A 15,844-nucleotide genomic window follows, 5' to 3' on the forward strand; every position below is an offset into this window, starting at 1 on the left:
GATATAGACATATGTATATACTGTAAGTATATATATCTATATATGAGGTTGGTTGTATGTATATGAATATGAACTTTTCTTGACACTGCACTATTACAATGGGTAGTACTTTTTTATTTATTATTTTCCTTTCCTTGTTTCTTTTTTTGTTGATATATGTTGTTTCTGCTGTCTGTATGTCCCTTTACAAGTATGTGTATGTATTCCTTTAACCTTAAATAAAAGATAATAAAAAAATAAATAGAATTTGCCACAAGACAAGTGAGCAAATTATTTCATGAATTGTATTAGCAATATAACATGTTCATTCCTAATTAATATAGCTTAGTTTTTGCAAATGTTTTTGAACATGTTTTACAGTTATTCATCAAAGAAGAGGTATATGATCTATATCGATGTAAGAATATAAAACAATAATGTAGCCTCCCATAATCTGTTGTTTTGGCTGTTCCCCATGTCAATACTGCACACACACACACACACACACACACACACACACACACACACACACACACACACACACACACACACACACACACACAGTGCCACCCCACAGGGAGTGAATGTGCATATTAATAAGCCACTATAAACTCATAAATCATCTTGACTTTGGACACGCCCCCCTGCTCTGCTATTGGCTGCTGCTCGCTGCTCGTCGGTCTCGTTGCCTCTCGGTAATTTAAATAGCCGCTTGCGCAACTTGATGAATAGTGTCGCTGCTGTCAGGAGCGTCAGATGAACACATGAAGGAATGTGGATAGATGGACAGCTGTAACAAAGAGCGGAGCAAGAGAAGCTGCGTCATCATGTCTCCTCCTCACGGTTACAGTATGTACTTCTGTCTCTCCGGAGGTGGACGTCGGTGAGAGTTTGCTCTCAACTATTGACCGTCTCGTCCGTCTCCGTCTCCGTCCCGGGCTAAATGTTCTGTTGCTTTGCGTTTCCTCTGGAGATCTATGGAGACCAGACCGAGTCAAGTCCAAGTGCTACAACTGTGAGCGTGTCGAGGTTCTTGTGAATAGTTTATCCACCTTCTCAAACTTCAACTGCAGGAAGGAAACATTTGGCAACAAGGTAACATCTTGTTTTGTTTTTCCTCTTTGTTTTTTTGCATTTCTGCAAACAGATATCTTTTAAGATAACATCTCCTGGTTGTAAATATGTCAGTTAAGCTAAAATGATCTAGATACTAGCCTGTATAAAGATAGAACTAGTACATGCAGGATAAAATACTTTTATAATGCTTTTAGTATTAGGGCGACATTTAGTCTGGCAACTCGTCTATTTAGTCCCATTTGGTGACTTTCCCCCTTATCCCCCCTTTTCATCAAAACAAACGTTGACATCCCCCCTTTTCATCAAAATAAAGGTTGGCATAATGTTAAAGCCTTTAAGTCCCTCCCCCTCGGTCTACTTGTCAAATCAAAATTACGTTATAGAGCTATAATGAACAGAATTCAAATATATTTAATTTCATGTGCTGCTTACTGTGTGCAGAAATGGAAATGTTTCATTCATTCTTCCTTGTGTTAGTAATAGTGTCTCTAGGTCAACCTGTTACAGCTCTTAAAGGGACCATATTAACAATTAGTTGCAGTCAAGCTGAAGCCCTGTCTAGGTTTGCCAGAGCAAATGGAAATGGGTGATGTGTGTGTGTAGTGATAAATACAAAAAAAGGTTGAAAGGCTTATAATTAATTGCAAAATAAATATCCACCAATGGAAATATGAATAAATATAGTTTACACAAAAAAAAAGACTATTATTATACCATCATACAAATATGATATCTTAAAAAGGGTGGAAAAGTAAACATTGCTGGGTGTAGTCGTTGAACCTGTCTCAGTTGTCAAACCTCTGTTCTTTGTGTGTGTGTAGGAGCCTCTGAGGGCCCAACATCAGCATGGTGAACAACCAAGCGTCAGGCGTACCGCCGGCCCCCAGGTCTTGTGCAGGATGCGGGGGGAAGATCGCAGACCGCTTCCTGCTCTTCTCCATGGAGCGCTACTGGCACACTCGTTGCCTCAAGTGCTCTTGCTGCCAAGCCCAGCTGGGGGACATTGGCACCACCTGCTACAGCAAAGGGGGCATGATTCTGTGTCGGAGCGACTACATCAGGTGAGAGGAAGAGGAAGAGGTGGCAGAGGAGGAGGAGGAGGAGGAGGAGGAGGAGGAAGCTGCTGGTTTTAGTTTAGTTTGGAAGGCTGTACAGACTGAGCAATCTGATTTTTTTTCGTGTGTTTGCAGACTGTTCGGGCACAGCGGGGCGTGCAGCGCCTGCGGCCAGTCGATCCCAGCCAACGAAATGGTGATGAGGGCGCAGGGAAATGTTTACCACCTCAAGGTAAATCCCCAGCTATCACATCCTTCGCGCTTTGTCTCCCACTGCTTGTTTGACAGAAACATCTGGGATTTGATGGGTGAGAGACAGTCAGATGGGAAGAAGGAGAGAAATTAGTCGTGCCCTCCATCCTTTTTTTACCTCATGTACTCACCTTTAAACTTTAAAGGTGTTTTTACCACACATTGGACTGCAAAGTATCATATTTTAATTAATATATATATTTGTTTCAACTCTTGATATCATGCACATAATATGTGAATGTGTTTTAGTGGACTGAATTTGATCCATTTCTGTGTTTTTTCTGCTCCTCTGTAGTGTTTCAGCTGTGCCACCTGTAGAAACAGACTGATCCCTGGCGATCGCTTCCATTACATCAACGGTACAATCTTCTGCGAGCACGACAGACCCGGCGCCGTCTTGCTCAACAGCCACCTGCCTCCACTTCAGAGCAACACTGTGCTGACAGACCAGAAGGTGAATAATATACAGTAGGGGTTGTTGACATGACACTACAGAAGCATCTGCATATTTACAGCCGAGCATACGTTCTCCTTACGCGAATATGCTGTAATGTGAATAATAGAATATGTTGATTCCCCATGGGGAAAATGTCTGCCACAGCAAGACATGCCATTAATATGGAGAAAACAATGCACAAAAAAAAATAATAATATCAGAAATGCTATTTTCATAATGCAAACAGTGTTTACAGAGCTCTTGGGAGTATTCCCATGTTATGCTACTTTATACTTCTACTGATTTAATAGGGAAATATTGTACTTTTTACTTTGCTAGATTTATCTGAAAGCCATGTCACTTTACAAATTCATATTTTATATACACAACCATATCATCAGCTTATACATTTAGCTCCACCTTGATCAGCTACAACATTAAGCTAATAGTTACATGTTAATACATCAGTAAATCCAATATTATAGTATACATATAATAACATAACAGTGAAAGACGCTATCCGGCTGCATAATGAGGACTTTCTTTCTTTTTTGATACTCTCAGTACATTTTGCTGTTAATACTTGTTTACTTTTACTTAAATATCATTTTGAAAGTATTTACTTGTAATGATATTTTTTATATATAGTGTGGAATACTTATTCCACCACTGAAAAAGGAAATATGATCAAATAGGATTGAAGAACTGTAATGCTATCTGGTAATTGAACTGGGAAAAAAAATCGTAAAATTGACTCTCATAAGCTACTGATTTTGTAATGCTCTTTACGACTAGTGCATTATTATAATTCATCAAATGCTTTTTTGTCATATTGTATTTTGATTTAAGATGAATTAATCCTCAAATTGGTATTATACAATAGATTACATTTTATTTATTATATTAACAAAAACTTGAAAAGCAAAAAAAAATATATAATTTGGCTTTGTATTCACACATAAAGATGAACCTGAATCATGTGTTGTGGCTGTGACCCTGACCCATCTCCCTCTCTCTCGTGTTGTCTGCAGGTATGCTGAGTGGAAGAAGAGCTGCGCGTTGCCCTTGCCTTTCCTCCCGAGCTTCACTTCTCTTCGGTGCGCTATTCTTATCCTGCTACTGTCGTCGTTGTTGTGGATTCTGATCACTGCCCCCCACCTCTCTTCTTCCCCCGGGGAGGACGCTGTTTCCCACCAAGATCCCCGTCCGTCACCGTACCAGAGACTCTATATACCGCGTACGAAGTCACATTTATGTTGTGTTCAATGTTAAAGTGGTGTGTGCATCATCAAAGACTTGCAGTATGTGTGGACTGCACTGGGACTATGAGAAAGAAAGCTGGAGGAAAACAATGAGGATGAAAAGCCTGCGCCAACTGGAAGAGGGAATAAAAGATGCTTGAATGAACGTTTGATGGACTGCTGTAAAATGACTGTCAAAGCTTTGCTTATGCCGCGTGGCATTATTTCCCCTGAGCGTCGGTGTTTTTAACGAACTCTTGATCTCTTCCTTGTATATATTAATCTGAGATCTTACACACTGAGGATTGAATATAAAATTGATGGCAAAAACTCTGTATCTGAAAATGTGCAGTTATAGGAAACCTTGAGATTCAAACCCACACCAGAAACTTTTTAAACACTCAAGGAAAACAAAATGTTGCTGTATGATTACTGATTTTTCAGATGCCCTGCACAAAAAAGAAGAAATGATGCAGTGAAGGTTTTTTTTTTTTTCTTTATCAGATTGCCTGTTCAATGTGTGAAAAACAAATTGTGGAGTTAAAAACAAAAAATCCTATTAAAACGATTTTCCCCGTAACATGTCACGAAGCTGAGCTGAGGTCATTTCGAGCCCTTTAGCGGCATTAGAGTGGCATTGTATTGCATGGTACCTAGCAGGGTGGATGTGACTGTCTCTCTCACTCTCTTTAGCCCTGTATGGTGAAAACATGCCTGATTACCCTGAGGAATGGAATTAGGGGGCTTGAGCTCTGACCATTTACAGAGGCAATTAAACATGAGCCCTGTATCTGTGCTGCTGGAGCTCTTGGGAGGCTGAACTCGGGGCATATCCCGTGGCTGCCTGGCTCGGTGGCTGCCTGCCTCTAATAAAGCCTAATCTGAAAGCAGGCTAATTAAAGGGGAGTGGCCCCCTCTACATCCATTTGAAACAATCTGATGTATTTACTGTTTACCATGTTCCAATTAAAGCTCCAACACAGACTGGTTTGTTTCCCGTCGCAGCTCTTTGTTCTCCGCCACTCTCCGCATGGCTTCTGAAAATGATTTTCCTGACCTGCATCTAATTTGCTCTAACTCTTGTGTGCCTTTTTTAATGCTATGTAAAAACTTCTAGTCTCAGCATACCATCTGAGGTTGTGGAGTTAATCTTAGTGTGATAGCAGCGGTAGGGAGCAGAAGATAGGATCTGCTCCACTTTCACACCTTGCCTGGGAACATGGCAGCCATCAAACTCACACCTTAATGCGCTTAGCTATTTCAAAACATCCCACTTGTCATGGTAGGTGCTGATACTGCATCAATTATTTATTCCACGTCTGATCAAGGAGCGTCACGCAAATTCATTAACGTATGCAAATGATCACAATTACAATTATCTTTGTATCGTGATGGCGAAGAAAATAAAACCTCGGCACATTCCCGAGTCCCACCGCGCCACAAGTTACACTTTCCATTCAAACTAATCAAGCCTCATCTGCCTTTTCCTAATTAGCCGGAACGTTTTCAGATGCCAATTAGCAGGTCTCATGAAAAGGCTCTTTGCCATGAGGCGTTGTCTTTTATCAGAGCTTCTGCAGGTGTGTGGCTCACCATGTAGCCTGTGTCATAGGAAAGTGTTTATTCCTGCTAATTAATCATATTAACACATGCAGATGAGTGTAATTGCCCAAGCTCCTCCACCTCACACTGTGTGAAGACACAAGGTGATGCCAGGGTATTTTTACACGCTCATGATGAAGAGGAAGAGGGCCGACGAAGCCCTCCTTCTTGCCCAGACACTCCTGTGATATAGATCCAAGATGGCTGCCCTCCTTTAGCCCCGTTCCCTTCTGATGCTGATCTGCTGCTCTGTCAGCCAGAAGCTCTGTTCGAATGAGTCGCCAGACGGCGGGTTTGGAATGGGACGATGTGCTGGCGTTAGCTGACACGTCTCTGTGGCGGTCCAGTCTGCTTTTGTGTTGCCAGATGTAAACTAAAGTGTGAACAGCAGGAGAACACAGGGGCTCGGTTCTCACGTTGGTTAATAACTGTTGTTAGGATGTGAATTATTGAACTCTCACTTTATTTTCACTTTAATGTCAACTCAGTCCTTAAAGCTGAATGCTCATTACTTTGGTGTTTTTGAGCTGCACGTCTGTAGATTACTCTTCAACTGCTGCGATACCGTTAGCTTGTATGCTAATGGGGCATCAACAGTCATATGTACTGGAGTGGTTATTCTCCTTTTCTATATAATGTGGAATTTACTAAACAATTCATTGCTCGCATTGTTAACCGCTCTCTTATCCGTTCACTGCCACCACAAACCACCACCGAATTAGCAAACATTAGCCTTGTTACAGTTGAGGGGAAATGTCACTGTTTCTAGCTCCTTTGTCATTTTTTGTCGTCATGTTTTGGTGTTACATGATGTATAAATTTGTTGAAACCACGGATGTATTAACAGAACCAGATACAGCATTGGAGGCGGGGCCCCCGTTCATTCCTATGAAAGTTGCTCAGTGGCGCATGATGCCAAAATGGCTCGACTTACGATTGGAAAAGTACCCGGATCTTCCGGCGATCTTCCACATCCATTGGGGCCCATGGAGCAGGCGCAGTAGCGTCCACTCGGTCACATGGCTCGGTCAAGGGGTCACAGTCGTCACGCTGTCGTCACGTTTTGCTAACTCCGCCTCCCAGCCCTCGTTCTGGGTCTTATTCACATGAATGGAGGAAGGGAAATAACTCTGGATTCAGCTATTTTACAACTTTTAGGACCTAATGGTTTAAACAAGGGCTATTAGAGTGTTCATACTGAGAAGTTGATTCACATAAAAAAAACAATATCCGCTGAGTTACAGGCGTCTCTTTCCTACGACGGAGTATTAGTGCCACATTGAGGAAAACAAAAATCTGAGATTTCGAGAATAAAGTCATAACTTTACGAGAAAAAAATTGTAATATTACGAGAATATAGTCGTAATTTTACAAGAAAAAAGTCGTAATATAACGAGAATAAAGTCGTAATTTTACGAGAAAAAAAGTCGTAATATTACGAGAATAAAGTCGTAATTTTACGTGTTATTTTAGAGGGGAAATAGAGCAGCGTGTAAAGGTTACTTCAGTAAAGGTTTCACAAATAAGGAAATACTTAATCTTTTGGTACATCAGCACCACATTATCATCAGTAACATGACCTTGAAAAGATTGTGCAAGAAACTGCGTTTATTCCGAAGAAACAGCTGCTACCCGTCCAGAAGCAGGATCACGGCTGCTATGTCCTCTCGCCCGTTTTGTTGGTTGCTGGTAATATGTTTTTCTAATATCACAACTTTTTTTCTCGTAAAGTTATGACTTTATTCTCGTAATAAAATCTCAGATTTTCTTTTTCCCTCAATGTGGCCCTAATACTCCGTCGTACTTTCCCAATGTAAGTCTATGGGGAAAAGTATTTTTGGGAACAATGGCATCACGTGACGTTCACGGAAGTTGCAGTAACACCGTTTGGCCACTATGAAAATTGGCATCAATGACTGGCGCTCTTCCTGGGGGGCTTGGATGAAACCTTCAAAATCTAAAGACAAAAAGAAAAGAAAAATTCAGCTCGAAATGTTTTGGTGAATCAACACTGCAGTAACCATGGAAATGTCTGCATATATTAAAGGGTTGGTTTAGCAAAATGATTAAAAAAAACAAAAACAAAAAAACACAGGGACTATTTCTTTGGTAGAAAGAAATTTTCCAGTAAAAACTGTTTACAGTGAGGTCTTTGGAAAATCCAGAGTACATTAGTTCTCGTTGTCTTTGATTTTTTTTATGTCATTGTTTAATAGGTAAGCGCCAGGAGGCCTAAATCTAGACACAGACAACACAGATCTGCATCTTGCCATTGTTAAGTGAGAAAAATATGTTTGGGTAAACTGATCCTTTAAGTGACTTTTGCCCTTTTTAATCACAGTGCAATATGTGCAGGGCTCATCAGTTCATTTGGGCTCTGCGTGCAGAGATTCGTGGCCAGCACCATCATCTTTATGAACTAAATTGGTCTTGGTTCTGTATCATGTTGATGAAGTTTGACTTTCTGTCTGTTAAGCTATGATACTTATCATTACTCATTCCCTATACAATCCAAACAAACTAGAAATGTTAAGTACATTGCTTATCCTGAGAGGATTTCTCCCAGAAAAGGCTCACAATGGGTGGTTATAGAACAGCAATGTAAAAGTAGTGTAGTAGTGTAATGTACACCGTTACCTCCATCATCAAATAATGAATATAAAAACAGATATTACTTTGAGCCAAAGCTTTGTATTTAACTTGGATCCAACCTGTTTTAGCATGAGCTTCCTAGTGTTTAGATATAAATGATTCTACATTACTGAAAAATTAGCTGACAATGAAGGATGCCAGAGAGGTAGTGTGTGCTGTAGATGAATGCTGATAGACAGGTCTTGTCCACCCTTAGGCATTGAGCTCAACGTTTGCTTTAAAACCGCCATCTGGTTGTCACCATTTTCAAAACTCAAGCATGTAAATGCTAGTGTGTTGAAAGATGTCTATGGCATTTAGCTGTGCTGACAATCCTTCTGAAAGCTGCTCGGGCTGCCAAAGCTATTTATGGTAGCTCCAGTCCCTGAGCACCAGATGACTGTAGCTACAACAACTACCAACACGCACCTAATTTGTCATAACCATAGTGTGTTAAATGTTCTGACTGATTTCTGAATCCTCTTTGAATTCGCTGTGGTCCTCCAGCGCTGCATGCGCTGCATACCCCCGCATTGTAAGGGAGTTGAAACATGAGACACTGCTGGAACATGTAGGAAGTAAGGCATGTTGCAGCCATAACTCACCGCCTTCAGCATGGGAGTAGAGGAGCATAATGACAAAGAGAGCGACTTTACAACTCTGAACCTCATACAGGAATGTCAGGGAGGGGAGAGGGAGAAAAGTTCTCCTGGCCAATCGGAACGCTTTGAATAATTAAAGTGATCGGCTTAATTAGCTCAATTACGTTAATTTGACCACGGAACACGGCCATATGGTGAAAGGAAACAAAAGAGGGGGGAACTAATTAAAAGTAAAATAATGAGGATTTTAATTAACTGGCTCCCCAGACAGCGGAGCGCAGGGATCAGGAGCCTGCTACCATAATTAAAGTGCTGTAACGCTGGCAACATCTCTCCTCTCTTTCTTATATCTGTGAGGGCTCTATCCATCTAATTAAATCTGTAAATAAATTAGCAACATTGAGGGTTCCTGCTTGACTTAACACCGCCTGCAATCCACCCCCCACCTTCCCAATAACACGCTCACCTTACTTTCAGCATACTGCGCCACCCATATGTAGGCAAAGGTTGGGCTAAGGTCAATCATTAACAGGGGGATGTAGTTAGAGGATTGTGTATGTGTGTGTTTCACTCTATCATGTTTGTGCAGGCTGATGCTCGTGTTTGCTCCCTTTCATAACCCCAAATTCAGTTTTGAAGCTCTATCTGCTGGGAACACCGGCTGACACAGATTGGAGGAGGCCAAAGCGGAGGTGATAGCAGCATCACCTCCATGTGTTACACATGTTCAGGCACCGCCATCGCGTGTTCAATATGTGCCATCTGGGCTTTCATTCTCTGTGCCCAATACATTGTACCTCAGTGTCTTACTGCTATCCTTCAGCCACGCTCTCTGTTCAACCTGCCCCTGGCCTTTTTTTCTTTCTCCCCTTGCACACACAGCCACAGTCAACCTGCAGCAGCCCCAGCCCGTGGAAGCAGCAGCTTTTTCATTAAAATGCGACAAGAGACTTATTTGCATATTAAATTAACAAGCACTTAAGAGTTCTGAGCGAACTGTTACACTGCCAGCTCCGAGTAAATGAGGAGCGAGCGAGCGTTCGACTGTCATTACCCACGGCTGTCACCGTTGGACACGGTTGAGGAATGGTGTATTCAGAGATAGAGACACACACACACGGAGACAGATAAATGAGACGGAGTCAACACTTGTATCGCCTCTCCCACCTCTACTGTCCCAACTCTGGTTAGAATGATGCATCGGTTTGACGATAATAAGGATGATAGTGTTTTTTCATTCCAATCAGTCAGTGTCGTCCATGTGATGGAGTTATAATTGATCAGTGCTACACTGATAGTCTTTGGAAACACCCTAACCTGATAATAATGAGTCACTTAGATCCACACATGTACGGAAGAGTATATTCTATTAGCAGTGGGAGTCGTGGCAGTAATATCTTGAAGTGAATAAACAAGATGTAGCTCTTCTAATCAGTCCTGATCTACAATTACAATTTTGAATTCCAGTCCAAGAAATTTGTAAATAAAAAAAGACTATAGCTTCAAGCACAGTTGCAAATAAACTGCCTTGATAAATATGGTGTCACACACTGTAAAACCAACACAGCGAATTTAATTTATACAAGGAAACGTCCCTGAATAACCACATTGCTCTCCCTTTAAAGCTGCTCTCTCTCTCTCTCTCTCTCTGTTACTGTGTTTTAGAATGTTGAATGCTTTTCTTCAAACGTTCCAGGCAGCCATTGAGTTCCATTCATTTCTGTTTGGTATGAAAATCAATTAGCAGACTCTTTACTCTGTACGCGATAATAACGCGTTAACGCAAATTCGTTTTAACGTCATTAATTTTCTTTAACGCATTAACGCAATCAATCGATCAGGCTCATTTCTAAAGCTAGAGTGAAGATACTGGTATCATATGAAACTAGAAAACCTAAGGAATCCATTCACTTGTCGCCAAGGAGTTTAAATAACGCTCCAAACGCTACATTTTGGCGATGAAACACTGTCATGGTCATTTTCAAAGGGGTACCTTGACCTCTGACCTCAACATAGGTGAATGAAAATGGGTTCTATGGGTACCCACAAGTCTCCCCTTTACAGACATGCCCACTTTATGATAATCACATGCAGTTTTGGGGCAAGTCATAGTCAAGTCAGCACACTGACACACTGACAGCTGTTGTTGCCTGTTGGGCTGCAGTTTGACATGTTATGATTTGAGCTTTTTTATGCTAAATGCAGTACCTGCAGTATGTAATATTTGACAAATCTCTCTTTAAGGTACAATTTGAACAGATAAAAAATGTGTGATTAATTTGCAACTAATCACAATTAACTATGTGTGTGTGTGTGTGTGTGATTGTGATGATGATGTTCCCAGCTGTGCCTTGTGTCAGGCGAGCACACAGGGGTGTTGTATCGATACTAACCTTAGCAGGCTGTGGGAGACACCTGAGGGAGGGCTTCTCACCGCAGAGACTCACAGACGGCAGAAGGTTGTTTGCGAAGTGATTGAAACCTCCAGTTCACACCTTCTTTTTTTCCCTGAAGTGTTCCGCTGATAGTAAAAACACACCATCAGCTCAGTCTGCCAGGCTTGATAATGGTACATTTGCTTTGTCCTCCTGTATAATTTCACAGCAATGATAACAGTTTGGAGAGGACTACTTGAGTTTATCTATCTCTAAATGAATATTGAAATAAAGGAGACCATCGTCACTTAATAAGAAAAGAAATCTCAAAACAACTTGGTTTACGATGGAAACAAGTGCTTAATAGAGCGGGCCTCCTCAGCAGGGCACCAGTTCTGTGTGAGACGCTTTACCAAACTTCTTCAGTCACTTCCTGCAAATCACTCCAGAAACTTTTACAAGCTTGCCTCTTCTTTGTTTTTTGATCGATTGCTATCGTCTCTCTGATTGTCATTCTATTATGTGGTCATTTTATTACTGTTCTCTGTGATTTATAATCTGTTCATGTTATCATTGCAGTTGTATCACTTTTTCATTTTGGTTTATTGCTTTTTACTCTTGCGGCACTTTGTAACTTTGTCTCAAAAGCGCTTTATAAATGAAGTTATTCTTCAGTCTGATGTGGTGTAAAACTGAACCTACAGAACATAATTGTAATGTATTGTATTGTATTTATGCAGTATCTCTCTTTAAAAAAAGAAAATGTTTATCTCAATGAGCCAGTTGAGAAATCTAACCTTTATTAAGAGTTGGAACAATCAAGGGAAAGAGAAGAAATTAAATGCAGGACTTGTTTAAAATTCTCATTCAGCCATTATGCTTTAGGAGGAAAGAGACAGGAAGTAGACTGATTCATCAGACTGAGAGAATTCTGGACTGATACTTAGCTTTTGCAAAGCCAGAAAACATCTTGTAAACATGCCATGAGATTATAATCTGAGAAGCATCCACTGACAACCAAATTAGCCTAGCAGACAGATGTTGGACCTATCAGAGAACTTTGGGTAGCATTTTGCGTCGCCACCTCACACCAAAAAAAGAAGAAGAAGAAGAAGAAGAAGAAGAAGAAGAAGAAGAAGAAGAAGAAGAAGAAGAAGAAGAAGAAGAAGAAGAAGAAGAATTGAACATAAAAACATATTAAAAACATTAAGATGGAAAATAAAACCAGAAAAAAACATTGTAAAATTTAAAATATAAAATTAGTGACCTAAATAATCTGTTAAAGCTTCAGTAGGCAACAATGTTTTGGCATCATTGGGCAAAAATTCCATAATAACCTTTCAGCATATTGTAATTCAAGTGTTCTGAGAGAAAACCAGACTTTTGCACCTCCTCATGGCTCTGTTTTCAGGCTTTAAAACATCTAGCCTGTGATGGAAGACTTTGAACAATCACAGGTCATTTCAGAGAGAGAGTGTTCCTATTGGCTGTGCCCCGGCTGGTGGCCGGTGCTTGGTATTTCCTCAAGAGATCTCAACATGTCTGCCGGGTCACAAACGTTCTCATTCTCAGTACACTACAAGATGATTCTGAAAACATTTGAGGTGAGAAATAAGCACTACAGTTACAGAATATTGATTCATATTTGATCAGCGCTGCCTAGTTTGACCGTTTGGTCGGAGTTCGCAAGTGATTGACAGCCAGTTCTCATAGACGGCAGCTGGACGGCAGACTCCAGATCAGCTGTGACTGCTTGTTTTCCTCCGGTCTGTGAAATCTTGCAGATGCCGTTAGGAGCACCGGAGGACACCGGAGGACACCGGAGGACACCGGAGGACACCGGAGGACACAAAGGCACATGATTTTGTTCAGATTTCCTGTCTCATGTACTACTGTCAGGATATAGTGACTTTTTATAAAAATAACCTTTTTAAAACATATCTGCTCCATTTATACCCACTGCTGCTTTAAACAACAAACTGTGGGTTCCTAACTCTACATTAGTGACCTAAATAATGTGGTTCAAGAGTTCATATCCTGAACACATTGTATACGGACACAGTCTATCCAAAAACATCAGTATTAGCGTTCAAAAGATGAATAGAAACGGTAAGTGCAGTTCCCGTAGAATCTTGTTTTGTTTTTTTCCAGGTAGAGTCACAGTTCTGTCTAGCAGGGCCAAGCATCACTTTCATCATTAGAGGAGGAACTGCCAAACTGTTGTCAGATGAGCGTCTGGGGATCGAGCTCCCCTGTTTGTCTTGAGACAGTTTTTACGATAGCAGAGCTGGGAAAGGCCAGGCCCTCATCAACCCCCCACTCCACCAAACCAGGTGGAACACACATGCGTTCATTAGCGCCCTTTAATGAGGAGCAGATGCAACAATGCCGCCTCTCACTCCCTTGCTCTCACACACAAAGAACTGTGCATAAAGACACACACACACACACACACACACACTCTGAAAATACAGATACTAATGCTATGGAAGGTCATGAAAGCAGTGATAATGTGTATTTATATTCATACACACACACACAGACGCGCACTTACTGGCAGGAATTCACAAAGACAGACTTTCTCACATTAAAATAAATAGATTCTCACACATGAAAATCCATACTAAATGTGTGCGTGCATGTACTCCACACGCACCACCTCCCATACATTGGCCCATTCATTCAGTCCTATCGAAGGGGGGGGGGGCTTTCACAGCTCCGACGTGTGGGCCTCATTTGTCCAATTTAGATGAATGACTGAGATCATATATCATTCCCCTTATGTCAGACTATTTTTATCTTGGAGGAAGTCGATGCAAGCGAGCTGCAGGAGCCAGAAAAATGCCCCATCTGTGGATCTGGGTTGAGCTTTTACTGGTGCGAGAGGCTGATCTTCTCGTCATTGACAACAGAAGCAGATGGGGGGGGGTTCAGTGTCTTGCCGAAGAAAACACACACACAACAACTGATGATTGACATATTGGCTGTTCCTGTTACCACTTTGTGTTAGAGCAGCCTCTTTAAGTCAGTGGGGTTAATTCACGTAATCCCTAAATTGTGAAAAAGTCAATGCTTTGAATGTTTACCAAAACCAATAAATCTAGGTTAATATATTTTAGATGAAAAAGCAAACTAGTAGCAGTAAATATTATTATAATCTGATTGCTTATTAGACACCAAACTTAAAGAAACAGTTCAACATTTTCAGATGTATTTAATCTCTTTCTGAGAGTGAGATGAGAAGGTTCATATCAATCTCTGAAAGCAGTCTGAGGCTGTATTTAGGCACAATGGTGCTTTGAGCTAAACGCTAACATGCTAATGTTTACCATATTCAATATCTTAGTTTAGCATGCTAACACTAGCTAATTTGTACAGGTAAAACACAGTAAAAACAGTACAGCTGAGGCTGATGACCTCATTATTTCTGAAGCTTTTTGGTCTTAAACCAAAGTATTGGACACATTAAAGGTTCTCTATATGATATCGAGAGCAGTAATATAGCCGGAAAAAAATATTTGCAATGCAAATATATAGTGGAATAATGTCTACTCAAGCAGAGAATGAAGTCCCTCTGTATGTGTTGTAATCCGAGTTTCTCTGTGCTTTGTTGACATAGCCAGGCCGGCCACGCGTGCCTTCAAGTCCATGTTTCTGCATGTGAGCTTTACCCACTGCCTATGCTGCACATAAGTACTGGGTGGTTAGATAAGCTATTGTTTGTCAAGAAATAGTTCCAGCACTCAATGACAAATTTTGTTTGTGTTAAACAAATGAGCTGAGTTTTGAGGTTTTAGATTGAGCCAGGCTAACTGCTTCCAGTCTTTATGCCAAGCTAGGCTAAACCAGCTTTGTAACACAGACACATGAGATCAATCTTCTTGTTTCACTCTTGGAAAGAAAGCAAATAATCACATTTCCCACAATGTTGAAATATTTCTATAAAGGTAACACTGGTCAAATTGTAGATTTTGATTTCTAATGGCAAAATCTTTCCTTTCCTACTACAGTGAGAAAATCCCACCAGTTATATTTAGCTCTTCTCTCTCCAGTGAAAACCTTCCATCTCCAAATGCTAACTTTTCAGAGGCTAACTAAATCATGATTTGCATTATAGAGGTTATCCTACAGCCCAACATCTGAAAAAGTTTCATGGCAGATGGTTATCTCAATCTTTGACCAGCTTGTATCTGGAAAATAGAAATCAATATAAGGCAAATGCAGTAACCGCACTGTTACGGACATACACGTTCTCTAAACACATCTGTTTTCTAAACTAGTCGGTTGTTTTGTTTAGAATTCCCCCGCCATGTGAGTTTTCCAACCCTGACTGCTTTCTAGAGGGCCAGGCTTTAAAGCCACAATCCCCTTATTGCCCATTAAAGTTAACTCACAACATTCCAGCCTTGTTCCCTAATTGAGGCCTCTGAACTGGGGGAGCAGGTGGGGTTCGGACTGCCACGTTGGGTTTACACTCAGCACCCCTGGCCTGAGCGAAGGTAGCCGAAGCATCGGCAAAATGCAGACTGGTAAAATAATATATGAGATGCACACATTACAAACTTTAACACACGCTGAACCAGCGTCAAGAGAC

General features: G+C 41.0%; 1 protein-coding gene across 1 annotated transcript; it reads left to right on the forward strand.

Annotated features, from left to right (window-relative positions):
* The first annotated feature begins 686 nt into the window (after positions 1–686).
* LOC141768929 (LIM domain transcription factor LMO4-B) lies at positions 687–4,627 on the forward strand. The gene is made up of 5 exons (XM_074637460.1): positions 687–1,074; positions 1,878–2,117; positions 2,247–2,343; positions 2,659–2,817; positions 3,831–4,627. The coding sequence occupies exons 2-5, from the start codon at positions 1,903–1,905 to the stop codon at positions 3,837–3,839; spliced, it is 480 nt and encodes a 159-aa protein (XP_074493561.1). The 5' UTR covers positions 687–1,074; positions 1,878–1,902; the 3' UTR covers positions 3,840–4,627.
* Positions 4,628–15,844: the final 11,217 nt, after the last annotated feature.

The sequence above is a fragment of the Sebastes fasciatus genome, chromosome 6 (genome assembly GCF_043250625.1).
Source record: "Sebastes fasciatus isolate fSebFas1 chromosome 6, fSebFas1.pri, whole genome shotgun sequence".
NCBI lineage: Eukaryota > Metazoa > Chordata > Actinopteri > Perciformes > Sebastidae > Sebastes > Sebastes fasciatus.